Below are 17,181 nucleotides of genomic sequence, written 5' to 3'. Positions count from 1 at the left end.
ATAATTTTAGATTGAACCAAAAGATTTTGTAAAGTCTTGGTTACATGTATTGATACATCAGGTCATCCCATAAGTTCTGTCCGATTTTACCTTTTTTAAAATTGAATGAAATTTAATAGTATTTTAGAATGTCTAATGGAATTAAAAATTATTTTTATGCATTTGTGTACATTTAAACTAATTAAATATTATTTTACAGAATAATAGAATTACAATTTCTTTGATTAAAACCCTTTCTAATATGGAAGTATCCAAAGAGCATTTAAGGCACAAAATGCTTTATGAGTACAAAAAAGGAAACTCTGCAGCCGAAGCGACTTGAAACATACATTCAGTTTATGGGTAAGAATGCTTGAATTAAAGAACTTGCAGAAGATGGTTTGCAAAATTCAGAAGTGGAGATTTTAGCCTTGAAGATGAAGATTGAACAGGACATCCATTTGAATTTGATGATAAGCTGCTTGAGGCATTACTTGAAGAAAATCCTGCATTATCAGTTAAAGAATTGGCAATAAAGCTTAGTTCAAACCATACAACTGTTCATCGTCATCTTCAACAATTTGGAAAGGTTCCTAAATTTGGAAAATGGGCGCCTCATGAATTGTCTGAAAGCAACCACAAATCCCAAGTTGACATCCGCTCTTCTCTCCATTCTCGATAACTCATTTCACCCTTTTTGGATAGACTTGTGGCTGGTGACGAAAAATGGATCTTCTATTGAAATGTTAAATGTTGTAAGCAGTCGCTTGGTAAAAGGGAAAAAGCTCAACCACAACCGAGAAGGGAACTTCTATCTGGTGGGATTGCAAAGGAGTAATTCACTTTGAATTGTTACCACCTAATGCAACAATCAATGCTCAAGTCTACTGTCAGCAATTAGAATGTTTGAACTAAGCTTAAGAAGAAAAAAACCCGCTTTAGTGAATCAAAAAGTAGTGATGTTTCATCAGGACAATGTGTGACCCCACACTGCAAAGATCACATCACAGAAGATCGGGGAGCTTGGATGGGAAAAAATTCCTCATCCACCTTATTCTCCCGACCTTGCTCCTTCAGACTACCATTTGTTTTGTAGTTTACAGAATCATTTGGGGACATAACTTTTGCAAGCCAGGAGGAGGTCGAAACTGAAATTTCAGAGCTCTTCTGTTTGAAACCAAAGAGTTTTACATTGATGGGATTAACAAGCTTGTAAATAGATGGAAGGAAGTCATAGATAATCAGGGAAAGTACATTGATGATTAAATTTCAATTAAATATAACATTTGATCACTTGTTTTCTTTATTCAAAATTCGGACAGAACTTATGGGATGACCTGATATTTATTGTGCAACCATTACATATAAGATGGTATTTATTTGTAGAAGTTGCCAGTTGTACCTCACCCCACCCCATCCCCTACTTTTCAACACCTCAACAGCTGTATTAATTTTCTCCTTAAACACAGAACCAAAAGTTATATGTAAGGTTTAGTTCCCTTAAGAAAATTCTCTTCCTACTAATTATAGACACTCTCTATCTTCATTCACCAAGCCAACAGTTGGCTTTGGATAAGACTTTTCTTTCTTGTACACATTGATAATGCTTTTTATTACAAAAAAAAAGGGCCTAGAATTCTAGAATTTCAATTTCAGTTATTTTTATTCACATATGTGAGAAAAACTACAAAATGCCAGAGCTAGTAAAAGATGACCATTAAAACCTGTATTCATAGTTCATACTATGTTATAATTTAATTAGGAAGGAATGCAATGGCCAAGTGCCAAAAATTGGTTCATGGACATCAAGTTTAATAATAATAATGAAGGTTTCAAAATTTGGCGCAATGCCAGCAATTTTAAGTTAGAGGCTAAATTGATTACATCACCCCCATTGTTCCACTGGTACTTATTTTATCAACCCCAAAAGATAAAAGTTAAAGTTGATCTCGACAGAATTTGAACTCAGAACATAAGGAGCTAGAAGAAATGTCACTAAGCATTTTGTCCTATTCAACAATGGTTCTGCCAGATAATGATAATTCTTTCTAATTTTGGCCATTACTGGACTAGTACTCGTTTAATCAACCCCAAAAGAATAAAAGGCAAAGTTAACCTTGGTGGGATTTGAAATAGTTCTTTGAAATCATGATGATTATTATTATTATTATTATTTCTTTCTACAATAGGCACAAGGCCTGATTGATGGGAAAGGAATTAGTCAATTACATTGACCATAGTACTTGACTGGTACTTATTTTATTGACCCCAAGAGGATGAAAGGCAAAGTTGATCCTTGCAGGATTTGAACTCAGAACATAAAGATGGACAAAATGCTTAGTGGCATTTTTTTCCGACATGCTAATGATACTGCCACTTTGCCACCTTAAAAATAATAATCTTTTCTACTCTGGGCACAAGACCCAAAATTTTGGTGGGGAGGGATTTAGTTGATTGCGTCAACTCCTAATGCTTGACAATTACAAATTTCATCAACCCCAAAAAATGAAAGGCAAAGTCGACCTTGGCAGCATTTGAACTCAGAACGTAAAGACAGATGAAATGCTGCTGAGCATTTTGTCTGGCATGTTAACGATTATGCTTGCTTACCACCTTAATAATAATAATAATAATAATAATAATAATAATGGTTTCAAATTTTGGCACAAGGCCAACAAGTTTTGGGGAGGAGGCTAGTTGATTACATCGACCTTGGTGCTTAATTGGTACTTATTTTATCAACCTCAAAAGGATGGAAGGTAAAGTCCACATTGGCAGAATTTGAACTCAGGACATAAAGACAGATGAAATGCCACTGTGCATTTTGTTTGGCATGCTAATGATTCTGCCAGCATAGTGCCATAATAATAATAATAATAATAATAATAATAATAATAGGCTCACCATCCCTACAGGAAGTGCAAAAAATCTTGTTAACTGGAACAACTCGTACTGAGAAGAGCATTATTGCTGTGAAAACAACATCCATTCATGAATTTATTTATTTATTAATTTTTTTTTAAATACATATTTTACCTGTGAATTTGCGTGTGTAAACTGGGAATGCATACAATGAGCTTCTCTGCCCTAGGTGTATGGAAAACACTCGGTGAGAAATGGAAGAAAATTTGAAGGAAGAAAAAAAAAAGATAATAATAATAATAAAGAGGATGCAAAACAAAAAAAATACAATCTCTTAAAATTTGAAATTGCAAGAATTTGGAGTATGAAAACTGTAAAGGTCGTGCCTGTAATAATTGGTGTGTTATGGACTGTAAGTAAAGATATTGACAAATGGTTGAAGGAGATTGGAATAGAATGTCCTGTAGAGCTCCTACTAAAAGTTTGCCTCTTAGGGACAGTAAAAATTATCAGGAGGGTTTTAAGTATTTGAAAGACTATTGAAAGCTTGTGGATATCTAAGGTTATAGGTAATAATCTGTTGTTGTTGTTGGCACTCCGTCGCTTACGACGTCAAGGGTTCCAGTTGATCCGATCAACGGAACAGCCTGCTCGTGAAATTAACATGCAAGTGGTTGAGCACTCCACAGACACGTGTACCCTTAACGTAGTTCTCGGGGATATTCAGCGTGACACAGTGTGACAAGGCTGACCCTTTGAATTACAGGCACAACAGAAAAAGGAAGTAAGAGTGAGAGAAAGAGTACAGCAGGGTTCGCCACCATCCCCTGCCGGAGCCTCGTGGAGCTTTAGGTGTTTTCACTCAATAAACAGTCACAACGCCCGGTCTGGGAATCGAAACCGCGATCCTATGATTGCAAGTCCGCTGCCCTAAACACTGGGCCATTGCGCCTCTACTAGGTAATAATCTACTACCCACATAAATCCTGCTTGGAATAAGAACAAACCTGAGCCAAATCATCTATAATAATAATAATAATAATAATAATAATAATAATCAAAATATAATAATCAGTAATGTATAATTTTGTTGCTACCATTTCTTTAATAATCTTTTATTATTATTATTCCCAATCCAAATTTCTCACTTTTTTGATTTTTATGTATAACCCATGCCTCACTGTCTTTCAGTTATTTTCATTTTTGTTTTTAGTTTGAGCTGCAGCTAAAGAAACAAACACATCTTCATTTTGAGTCTGAATTATGTATTTCATTGAAGCTAATCTTGAATTTTCAAATTTTGTGGTTAACCTGTCATTTTATTTTTTTCTTTCATTTTCATCTCCAATGTCAATGTCCTCATAATTAAAGTGTATTCATTTCAGGCTCTCTTACGCAAACAGAGAAACTGTTGTATTGAGATTGAAATCCAGCCAGTATACCTTATACCAGATACCAACTGCTTCATTGATCATCTGCTTGGTTTACAGAAACTAATTTTCAGTGAAAATTACACTATCTCTGTTCCACTAATTGGTGAGTATGTGCTGTACCGTTACAGCCAGTTGTTACATAAATACTAGTTGTTTATTTACTGTAAAATTAAACAACCAATGAATTTGATTAAAAGTGCCTTCCCTTTCCTTCTGAAATCTGAAATTTAAAACATGAATGAAGATGAAATATATAGCTTAACAGCACAATTTAATTCGTTAGAGCACAAAACTAGTTTCGCTTTATGAATGTACTTGTTTGTTTTACATTTGTCCCGTGTTCATCATCATCAGTGTTTTACATTCACTTATCTATGCTGATATGGGTTGGACAATTTTTCTGAGGCAATGTTTTATGGCCACACAGCTTGCCTGTTGCTAGCTTTTTAATCACCTGTTTGAACATGCAAGGAACCCAGTGTACATGCAACATATTCTCTATACTGTAATTAAAGGTGATCTTTCAGTGAATTTGATCTCTTGTAAAAGTGATCCTAACTAAATGGATTAGTCTTTAACATATGTAATGTTATAGTTTTTATGCTATTGTTTATAATGAGATATTTGCTGTACTGATCTACCCTAACACTGCTAGAATGTTTTACTATTGGTCATAGGCACTGGCGTGGCTGTGGTAAAAAGTGTGCTTCCCAATCACATGGTTCTGGGTTCAGTACCAACTGCATGGCATGACACCTTGGGCAAGCATCCTCTACTATAGCCATAGGTCAACTAAAGCTTTGTGAGTGGATTTGGTAGACAGAAAATGAAAGAAGTCCATTGTGTGTGAATGTTTCATTTATAAATTTTTATGCACCATGTGCTCTGTTTTTGGCGCAAAACAAAACCAGTTGCACACTCAGAGACTAACATGAACAGTCACGGATTTAAACTGGTGGTCCACACTGACGAGGCTCAGAGTTAAATACCCAAAAGCCGAAACCTGGTTTGTGGATATCCCTAATTGCATAATATTTTTATTTGTGCTGTTAAATGTTTTAATTCTTTCTGTTTCCCTCGCATACTGTTTTTCTCTGTTATATTGGTGCGCTACGGTGGATTAATTTAAGACTTAGCTCTTATTTCTAGCAGGTAGATGCTTATTAAGCATCATTACGCTTCGTGCAAATTTATAATTCATAGCTGTTTAAAGCTATTATAACTGCGTTCCACCCATGCCACTACTGGTGATATCATCAAATTTTGAATTTATCCACAGATATGAACAGTAGTGACATCTAACTTCAAATCTCAGTGTTTGAATGTTTCATATATATATATATATATATATATATATATATATATATATATATATATATATATATATATATGTATATATACACACACAATGTGTGTGTATGTGTATCTATCTTGACAACCAGTGTTGGGTTGTTAATGTCCCCATAACTTAGCAGTTCAGCAAAAGTGACCAATAGAATAAGTACCAGTCTTTAAAAAAAAGTACTGGAGTCAATTTATTTGTGACTAAACCTTCAGTCACAAGTGAAACAAGTGAAAAATAAAAGATAAAAATAGGAGGCTCTTGACTTGCTACTATAATTGTTGTGTGTACTATTAATAATTTATGGATTCATCAATATGTTATACTTCCACTAAAACACTGAAGATGCACATCTTTAATGGTGTCTTGGCTGTGAATTCTTTCTTTTTCTTGAAGCAACATATAAATGTTCATTATTAACCCTTTAGCACTTAAACTGGCCATAACTGGCCCAGACATTCTACCCATTTTATGTTCAAACTGGCCAGATCCAACCTCTCATACTTATCCTACAATATCATTGTGAAAATAAACAATCACATCATTGATTAATTCAAAACAAGGGTTAAGCATTATGATGTTTTATTTTAAAATCTGTTTTCCCCTCGTTACTTAGAAAAGATAGTTGTGTTTGTGACTATGTTTGTTTGTTTGTTCACAGAAAAAGAAACCTATGTTACCAGCTGAAGTGGAAGTCTCCTTCAAACTTCTTTCCTTCTATCTATCTATCTATCTATCTATCTATCTATCTATCCATCCATCCAGTTAGTTGCACTGCATCACACTTTGGGCAAGTGTCTTTTATTATAGCCCTGGGCTGGCCAAAACTTTGTGAGTATATTTGGTAGACACCAACGATGTTATCCAAGAGAAGGGCAAAGGCTGATAGAACTTGGCACCAGTGATGTCAGAACTCATTCCTACAGCTGAGTAAACTTGGGCAACATGAAATAAAATGTCTTTCTCAAGAACACAACACATAGCCCAGTCAAGGAATCAAACTCACTACTTCATGATTGCAAGCCTGATTGCTCTAACCACTAAGCCATGCACCTTCAAGTGTGTTTGTATATAAATACAGGGTGCGATGGGTAAATTGTTGCCATTTTATGTTTTTAATTTTGCGCATTGTTTGTTTTTGATTTTGTCATCTACACAGTATAGTAGGGTCAGTTGAGCACTGTCTGTGAGAAAAACAGTACCATGATGCAATTCACTCTGCCAGAAATTTAGAAACAACATACTGTATTGCTTGGCATTCGCGCCAGAAGCTCCAATATGAATATTTCAGAGTGTTATGTACCGAGAGTGATAAAAATCAAACATCCAGTCAACATCATGGTGTTTGAAGTGATCACTAGTGATGGTGACGTTATGTCTCTGTTCTTCTTCCCCATGGCTTCAGACTCAACATAAGGCCTACTTCAAGTGCCTGGAGGAATTAGTGCTGCCCTGGGTCAAGAGGGTTTTCGCAGAAGGTGGAAAATGATGAACACTGCTCTGGGTCAAGACGGTGGCTTCTGAAAGACCCTATGTCTGGCAACAGGACTCTGCACCATGCCACACAAGAGAACCCAGTCATGACTATCAGACAATTTTTGCAACCACATCACTCCTAACATTTGCCTACATAACTCCCCAGACTGCAACCCCCTTGATTATTATGTGTGGGGCGCAGTTGAGCAAGAGACCAACAAAACTCCTTGTAACACCAAAGATGAACTGAAGGCAAGGATTATGGTAGCATTCACCAACTTAAACAAGAGGCTGTCCAAAAGAGTTGCAGGAAATTTCGAAGTTGTCTGGTGGCCATGGTTGAACCCAATGGCAATTTTATTGAATATATTTACTCTTTAGCATTTCAAGATATTTTTATGTAATTTTGGTAAATACACCTGTTAAAATTTTTGCGTAATTTAGATGACAATATATTCACTGCACCGTGTGTATATATGTATATATGTATATGATAAATAATGATGATTATAATGACAGTGTTATAATTGTGTGTGTCTCACCTTTTGTTTTCTTTATTTTCATTGCAGTAATTAATGAGTTGGATGGCTTAGTCCGTGGTAACTTAGAAGGACATTATGAATCAATTGAACACAGTGACATGGTGAAGGAAAATGCAAGGTTGGCCATGACATTTCTTGAGCAGCAATTTGAACAGAAAAACCCCCATCTAAGAGCTCAAACAACTAAAGGCACCATGCTTCAAACAATTCTCTATCGTAGTGAAGCTACTGACACTAAGGTAAATTTCATTTTTGTATTTTGTAACTAGTTTCACTTATTGGACTGTGGCCATGCTGGGGCACTACCTTCAAGGCTTTTTAGTTGATAGCATCAAACTCCACTACATATCTTATCATTCTATATTTTATTGAAGTAGTAAGAAGTTTGCTTCCCAACCATTTGGTTTGGGATTCAGTCCTACTGTGTGCACTTTATGCAAGTGTCTTCTACTATAACCCCAGGCTGACAAAAGTCTTTATGGTCGAGAGAAAGAGGTGTGTGTGTGTGCATGTGTTTGTGTTATTGTTTCCTTGATTTGACTTGTGTGATAGTTGTAAACAAATGTCACTGTCATACAAGCAGTGTCTGTCATTTCCAATCTTCTGTGAAAACATGTCTGGTCATGAATGGAAACCGGTAATGGTTGGTGACAGAAAGTGCATCCAACCATGGAAAAATCCACCTCAACAAATGCTACCTACCCTATACAAGCATGGAAAGGTAGATGTTAAAATGATGATGTGTGTGTGTCTGTATGATGGTCTCTCATTGATTTGCAGTTGGCCATTCCTATCAACTGGTTGACCTACTCATTGAATTATATACTACACACACATTAATATTTGTACACATATATGTGTATGTGTCTAAGTTTGGAGTGAGTGATGAGCTTCCACACAATTTCTATTTAATTTTACTCACATGGCATTGGTCAGCTTAAGAGTACAGTAGAAAATTCTTGACCAAGATGCCACATTTTTCTTTTTACAAAGCATCATTACAGTTTGTTAAATTATCTTTCATCTTTTTGTATCATTGTAAATGACTGAACTGAAATATAGGATGCCATATTGCTAAAGAAATTTAGTAAGGTTATTTGAAACACATTTCATTTTTTTTTCCTTCAGGGAAACAATGATGACCTAATTCTTACCTGTTGCCTTCACTATTGCAAAGACACTACTAAAGATTTCATTCCAAAAGGGAAAGGTTTGAACAATTTTATATTTCTGTATCTCTCTCTCTCTCTCTCTCTCTCTCTATATATATATATATATATATATATATATATATATATATATCTTAATAATACTAAAACTCTAGAGATGTTTGTGTGTACCTGAAATATCTCAGAGTTTGGTGCAGCCTTCCAGCGTGCAAGCCCAGTCAAACCGTCCAACCCATGCCAGCATGGACAATGGACATTAAATGATGATGATGATATGTATATATGTGACAGGCTTCTTTCAGTTTCTGCCTGCCAAGTGCACTCACAAGGTTTTGGTTGACATTTACCCTAGGTGCCAGACATTACAACTGAAACTGAAAACATGTTGCAGAGCAAACTTCTCAACCACACAGCCACACCTGCACCTATTAATATCCTATTTTATTTGTATATGTTTATATGCAAATATAATTTAATCTCTTCAACCTTTAAGTATTCTAAATATGACTGTCCAGTTAATGCAAGTGTTATATAGTATTTAGCTTTTCCAAACCAGTATTTTGGGTTCCCCTTGATATTCTGACTAAAACTTTATTGTTTTTGTGCAGAACTTCTATGATTATATATAATTAATAATTATATTATTCATGATTTATCCATTTCTTTGGAGCCAGTAAAATAAATTAGTTTGGTGAATTGATCTCCTTCTTCTACACAATCTGGATTAAGATGAAAGAAGTTATTCACAGCATGCAATCGACAAAAATCAGGTTAAAGATATGACATGGCATGAGCGTTGAATAAAATTCCCATTTGACTTAGTCTCCATTTATTTTTTAGTTAGGATATGAAACTGTAATGTGTCTCAGTGGAAACATCTACTGGTGCACAGCCTATTGGCCAGAGACAACTGTATGTACAACTATAATCATAGGATATTTTGTGAACATAATAAATAACCTAATGGCTACCTTATTGGCATCTGAGTAAAGGTAATAAGGTTCAATCTAATCAATAAGAGATTGATAATAGAAGAATGTATGTCACTATTCCCAATGTAAGGATGTTATGTGGTCAAAGAAAATCATCAACATCAAAGCAGGACCAACAAATTTTGACCTTACATTGCATTCTCGATCTCATCTGTAAACTGTCCTAGCGTTCCTTAAAAGCATTGATAGTTTGTGTAACTTTTATAATTGTAGTAGTGAGAGTAACAACTCACTTTTGATTTTTTTTTTTTTTCTTTTTTACATATGCACATGGTCAATAATTCTAGTTTCCTTTCAGTTGTGGGATCTCTTCTGTCTGGCAAGTAACGAAGCAATCTTACTAGTGCCACAAAAAAAAAAAAAAGAAAAAAAGTGCCCAGTACACTTTGTAAAGTGGTTGGCATTAGGAGGGCCATCCAACCATAGAAACCATGCCAAAACTGAAACACTGGAGCATGATGTAATCTTTCAACTCGTTGAATCCTCTCATATCATCCACCCTATGCCAGCATGGAAAACAGACGTAAAATAATGATGTTGATAATCTTACATTTAAAAATATCCTCGCAAATCAGTTCATTTCCATCACTGTCAGTGTGTATCTTTTACTAGTTTCAGCTAAAGGCTGGGGGTTATGCTGGAGCACCACCTTTGTATGCTAGCAAAAATTCAATAACAAATCATGACACAAAAGTTTGTTTAAAAGCCATCAACTGATCAAGGGTGTGCATTTATATTGAATTTGAAATTTTTTTTAGAAAAGGTTCAAGTCTCACTGAGAACACCTTAGTTGCTCACTTGTGGGTCACAATCTACCTGTTGCCAACCCCTGATGCACATGATAGTGTACTGCCTAAATGAAATATGGTTTCTAATTCAGCATCTCAGTTTTGAAGTTGATTCCAGCTCTAAAATTACAAAACTACCCGTGTACCTTGAAAACTGTTTCTTTTTTTTATATTGCTACTACTATTACTGTGGAGGCGCAATAGCCCAGTGGTTAGGGCAGCAGACTTGCGGTCATAGGATCGCAGTTTCGATTCTCAGACAGGGCGTTGTGAGTGTTTATTGAGCGAAAACACCTAAAGCTCCACGAGGCTCCGGTAGGGGCTGTACTCTTCCACCACAACTTTCTCTCACTCTTACTTCCTGTTTCTGTTGTGCCTGTAATTCAAAGGGTCAGCCTTGTCACACTGTGTCACGCTGAATATCCCCAAGAACTACGTTAAGGGTACATGTGTCTGTGGAGTGCTCAGCCACTTGCGCGTTAATTTCACGAGCAGGCTGTTCCGTTGATCGGATCAACTGGAACCCTCGACGTCGTAAGCGACGAAGTGCCAACAAACTACTATTACTGCCACTACTACTGTCATAAAGAAGTATTATGTTGTATTGTGACAGTAAGTTGTGTAATTCGAATTGCCTTCAAACAATCATTAGTGTGTGTGTGTGCGATTACACATACATATCAATTGACATACAGACATACTTTATTTGATATGTGTGTGTGCACATGTGTATAAACATTTTAATATGAGGTTGGGTTAATATTGTATTGTGTGGAGGGGTGTCTCTATTTTTCTCTTTAGTCCTAGTTTTGTTCTGTCTCCATTATTACATTCTAAGTCACATTGTAAATATTGTCATTTATAAAGGATTTCACAAAAAAACAAAAAAAAATTAAATTTTACTTTTTAGTTTACATTTAAAATTAGAATTTATTGAATTTAAAAAATGTTTATGACAAAGAAAGTTTTTCAATTGTTTTGTTTCTTTCATTAGCATTCCTTTTTTTTGTTTACTTTTGTTATTCAGATGAGCCTAACCGCATTTACCGTGATGTAGTCCTTCTCACCGATGATCGTAATTTACGTCTGAAAGCCCACACTTACAATGTTCCTGTGAAGGATGTTCCCAGCTTCCTCAAGTGGTGTAAAGTAACATGAAATGTTCCTCTTCTGAAATCATTTCCTTGTTACCCTGTTTATCGAAGTGACGAGGTTCCTAATGCTTCAAGCTGAGCTGTGGTCCAAGCCAAACCCATGACAAAATGAGGAGACATAGAATAAAGACGAGGAGGAGAGAGTCAGTGCCAACAAACCCGTCACCCACTGGTTGTTGTATAAGCTCTATGACCAGACACTGACCACTACCAATGTCGGCTTCTATGCGAAGGCAGCTGAAAATGCCATACAAACGGTTTCTCCATCAAAGAACTGCATATTGGCCATTTAAGTTGACCATCTATTAATGAGATATTGTTAATTACAACAACTCATTTTCACTCTAAATCTAATTTGGTAAAATAGGTGCATTGATGAGGGAATTTATTATTTTTTGTTTTTTTTTTATAATTATTTATTCATCTATTTTAAGAAATTTTACTTTTTTTTTTTTTCAGTTTTCCCCCCAAAATCTTCATTCATTATCATTGTGAAGGAATTGCAGTTTCTCATTTTTATTTATTTTTAGAATAATTATTTCATTATTGCTTTCTAATTGTCATACAAAAAAAGATCTATAATGCATTGATGTATTTGTGAGACTTTGGTTTATTTTAATTACTAGCATAAAGTAATTTATTAGGCTTCCTATTTAAGCCAATTTGGCAACTGTGGCAGTTTATGTCATTGTCAAGAATGTACTCCGTAGACATATGGACCTATTGACACACCCTGGTTGTTAAGTTGCTGTGTGTTACAGTTTGTCACTTAATGGAATGACTTACCAGGCAGCATAATGAACCTCTGCATGTCCATGACCTGTTGACTTATGCCTTTGCACCAGTGGCTGTATTTGATGTATGCCTTGTCATCAAGTCATTTGATAAAACTATTGAAGGAATTTAAACCAAATGTCCTGCCCTAGAGAAAACAATCCCTAAGTATTATTAATCAAATAACAGATCTCTAAATTACTTATGCACCAGATATACTATGACCAGTCTTGGCATTGGATTTGTCTTTTACACGTCAAAATCATAACAGAATGATCTGACAATATTAAGATTAATCTTTAAACAGTGAGTAATTATGAAATTCCTGTTAACCAATTAAGTAATATTTTACCAATGACAGGCTGATGAAATCTCAGGTATTCTCTTACCATTCTTTTAGTATTTCATATGAAATACTTCTGTTAACAGCAAAAATGGTCAGGCGGCTTGACTTACAATCAGCTGTTCTCAGATGCAATCACACTTTTAAATCGTCTTCAATCACTTGTTCTAAATTTTATTTCTGATCTTCTGTGAATCATAATTTTGGATTTTAGTAGCATCTTTATTGCTCTACATCCAAAATCTAATACATCTGGTTGCATTAAACCAAATATTGATTTATGGTAAATTCCAGTATTGCATTATAATGATAATAAAAACACAGTGGCTGTAGGGCTACAGTGCTAGACTACCAGTCACCAGTTCAACAGATCAAATCCTGATACAGCTGTTATATTATCCTTTGTCACTAAACTAAAAAAACACGACACATGCTACTCCTATTTATGGTTGAAATTTAAGATTAGAAATGTCATTGAATTGTTTAAAAAGAAATTGAACAAAGTCATCCAATATTGCTAGCTGCATGGAAAGGACAGAAAAACGAATCCTTTAAAAAATTGTAAAATTCACTTTATAATCATAATTTTAATTAATGGCACACCTCCACATAAATAATTGGAGGTGTACACTGAATTGTTTCTTCATTTCTCTTCCTAAACCACTCTTTCTTGAATGTTTAGCATTTTTTTATCTCTCACTGTTATAATATCCTGACACCCTCCATTGAAAACAAATAGTGACATCAATGATATTCTGTTTTTAACCTTAAATATAAATCCTTTTTGAAACAAAGAAGAATTGGTTCTTTAGAACTGTGAGATTCTTTTTTTTTTTTAATTTCTCTTGTTAAACTCTTGGCAAATATAAAGAATCAAAAACAAAAGCATTATATATATAATATATATTTCTCACCTGTCTACCCATGCCTACCTGGACAATGATAAGAACTATGAAATACTTTCAAAAATGTTTTCATTTTAATATGTACAGGAATGCTTGATAAAGAATATTTCTCAGCGATATGATTTAGAAATATTACCAAAGTTATGTAATAGTATTGCTGAGAAAAAAATCAAACCAATGCTTATTCAAGCTATCCTCTGAATGGACCCATTCTAATCCACTTTGGCTGCCACTGGTTCTCTTTGGGGTTTTTTGTAGTCTTTAGCCCAAATATTTTAACATTGTTAGCACTTGTAACAGGGTGAATGAAATCAAGAAAATAAATTAACTGTAAGATGTTGGTTATTAAGTGCAGTCTATCCAGTTACACAATTTGAACGTACGTTAATTCCGTTTGAAAGTATTCAATAATGAATGCACTGCATTCTCTTGTTTTTGTCATGTAGGTTCTTTATGTTTGCCAAACCTTCTTTTTTTACAACTGCCATTATGAGCTTCTGTTGTTTCAGTTTTATAAAATGTTAAAGTTTAATGGATTATTAAAAGAAAATATTATAATAAGAACATGTGTAAACAAAACAGAGAAAATAGGGCGAGAAGATGTTGAAGCTGAAGTAAATTATATTAGTATAATTAAAATGATCTCATCTACATGACATAGATATGTAAGTTTATGTAACTTAATAAATGGTGCAGTGGCAGTAGGTTGATAGTAAAGGGAAATTGGTTTAATTTCCATGTTGCCCATAGTATTTCTTATTCAATCATGTTTGTTTACACATGTTCACGTTTAATATTTACAAATAAAAATCATTGAAAAATCTTGGCTCATTTACATATGCATTTTGAGGATAAAAATATTTTAATATGACACTGTTGAAAATTAAAATATCTAATTTTAGATTATAATTTTGAAAAGAGAAAAAAATCCTTTTAATAAAAAGAACAAAACATTTTTCTACAATTGGTGTGCCTGCCTTAAATCCAAAATTTATACAAACCTGACATTTATGTATAGGAATAAGCATACAAAATATTTGCGCACACACACACACACACACACACACACACACACACACACACACTTAAATATTAGTTTATGGATCTTTATATATTCAAACACTGTTGCTGTAATTTGTCCAATTCCGATCTAATCTCAGGCTTTCCTATTTCTTTTATTTTCTTCTGTGTTCTTTTTGAGTTATCTGAAAATTGATAGACTTTAAAGCAAGGGAGGGGTGGGGATCAAAGAGAAATGTTTATTATCATTTAAATGGGTTTGCTTATTTAAAACCTAAACAGCCAAAAGAAGACAGCAGACAAATACTATGTGACTCTGGTGTAGACCAGTTGCCACTCAACGCACACTAATATGCTATACAGGGAACTACATGAAAAAGAAGAGATAGATCTATTTTCTAGTCTTATAATAATAATAATTTGTTTTTAAATAAATTTGTTAGGTTTGTCTTTAACAGAAATAGTTACATTTCAACACATCCAAAGAAGCTGTGTGAGATATAATCTTAACATATTGTTGATGGAATTTTTGTTGTTTTAAATTGATTTTCATTGTCAGTGATAGCATGTTGCCTTCATTTTTTATTGGCAATCTTCTCTTTCCTTGCTATATCTCAGGCATATTGCCTAAGTATCATTATTATTTTTATTGTAATTATTATTGTTAGGGGTTAAAGTAAATGGATCCTCTGTGGTGTACTGGGCAGAAACAGAGCACCACACTAAATGGCTTACATTATTTATTCTAATTCTCTATCTTCAATTTCAAATCTTGCCAGGGTCTATTGTTACCTGTGATCCTTCTGGAATTAACAGAATAATTACCATTCAAATATTGGGTAGATTTCACTTTTCCTCCCTCCAAAATTGTGGCCTTCTGCTAAAGTTGAAATAATTATCTTATATGACAATAGGCCCCTTACTCCCGATTCTTTTGTTCATTAATGCTACAGGCATTGTAATGTGTCCTTGATATAGAAACTTCTCTCCTATCCTTTATCATAGGTTAAAAAAAAAACAAAAAAACTTTGAAATCAAGAATTAATGTTTGTTCATCAATTTGTCTCAGATACTCAAATGTATTTTTGTTTCAGCTCTAAAATTCCATTCATGTTTAAGAAATCCTTAGTAACATTAAGCAGATGGCCATAGATGCCCTATGCTATGTAATCTGGTGCTTCACTGTTCTGTATTCAAATTCCATGTGGATTTCATCTTGCATTTCACCCATCTGGAAATCAATAAAAACATTAACCTCTATGAACTCTCCAGTTATAAGCAAGATCACTTGTTCTACGATATCAAACCTATTACCTCACCATTCTATGTAATGGTACGACTTTAACCAGAAGGAAGTACAATCAGTAAACACAGTATTATAACACAGCATATTCAGATAAGTAAATAACTTAGTACTAAACCATACTTTTCAATTTTCCTGCATCCTATTTTCATCACTCTCTTTATACAGTTTGAATAAAAAGATGTTCATCCATTTTCATCAATATTAAGTTGTAAAAACTTCATAGTTGTGGATTGAGCTCTTGTTAATGGCTGTAGAAAATTCCAAGTCATTTATAGAAAATATATTTGGGTTTATTTAGTATGTGAGCAATTTTGAAAAATTACATCTTAGCCTTGTTAAATGGTGAATATTATTTTGATTTAAAAATCCCTGTCTCTATCATCTGTTGATCAAAGTAATTAGTGTGTGCATTCATTAAATTTTTCAACTGCTAGATTATTGAAAAATGTTTTCAATTGAGTCTGAGTTAATTGTTTCTAGATAACTTAGATAAATTTTATGTTTAAAATATTACTGTTTAGAACCTTTACTTAAAAAGATGCAACTTTTATGATTTTGAAAACTTTTTTTATATTTTTAATTAATACTGCTTTGTAATTGCTTCTTAAAGAAAGTTGATCAGTGACTTAGTGCCTAAAGTATAGTCACAAATTCCTAGTTCTTTTTATCACTAACTTTTATGTACAGTTTGTGTGAGCCTCAAAAATGTCTACCTCTATGTGTATGTGAGAGAGAGAGAGAGAGAGAGAGAGAAACAGACAGAGTGTGTGTGTGTGTGTCTTACATTTTTTTTTTTTTCTAATCCCCAAAGTATCTCCAACTTGTGGCCTGCAGACAATATATGCGTGTGGAGGTATATTTATGCTGTCCTTAAAATATTTATAATTGCAATAACATTGACATGTTGTTGCCTACATTTATACTCTATTCGGAGTATGTCTGCGATGTTAAACTTGGGTACCTTAGATGCTTTCAAAAGTACTCAGCATTTATTATTATTATTCTTTATTCCATATTTTAAATGTCCATTGAATTTTTTTCTTCTTCCTCATTTCATCAGTTTACTTACTTGTAAAATTCACTCAGAATTTGCATT

At 34.0% G+C, this 17,181-nt stretch overlaps 1 protein-coding gene across 4 annotated transcripts in view; it reads left to right on the top strand.

The window, feature by feature from the left end:
• Positions 1–14,723, top strand: part of LOC106871483 (telomerase-binding protein EST1A) — an 87,077-nt gene extending 72,354 nt beyond the window's left edge. For all 4 annotated transcript variants that reach the window (XM_089353800.1, XM_089353798.1, XM_089353801.1 and 1 more), the window contains 4 exons: positions 4,227–4,377; positions 7,662–7,873; positions 8,763–8,844; positions 11,611–14,723. In XM_089353800.1, coding sequence (XP_089209926.1) covers positions 4,227–4,377; positions 7,662–7,873; positions 8,763–8,844; positions 11,611–11,741 — 576 coding nt within the window. In that variant the 3' untranslated portion in view covers positions 11,742–14,723. The remainder of the gene's footprint in view (positions 1–4,226; positions 4,378–7,661; positions 7,874–8,762; positions 8,845–11,610) is intronic.
• The last annotated feature ends 2,458 nt before the right edge of the window (positions 14,724–17,181 follow it).

This window comes from Octopus bimaculoides, chromosome 6 (assembly GCF_046866305.1).
Source record: "Octopus bimaculoides isolate indiv1 chromosome 6, ASM4686630v1, whole genome shotgun sequence".
NCBI classification, from domain to species: Eukaryota; Metazoa; Mollusca; class Cephalopoda; order Octopoda; family Octopodidae; genus Octopus; species Octopus bimaculoides.
Note: the sequence above shows the minus strand (reverse complement) of the source record. Positions and strands in the feature narration are given on the sequence as shown.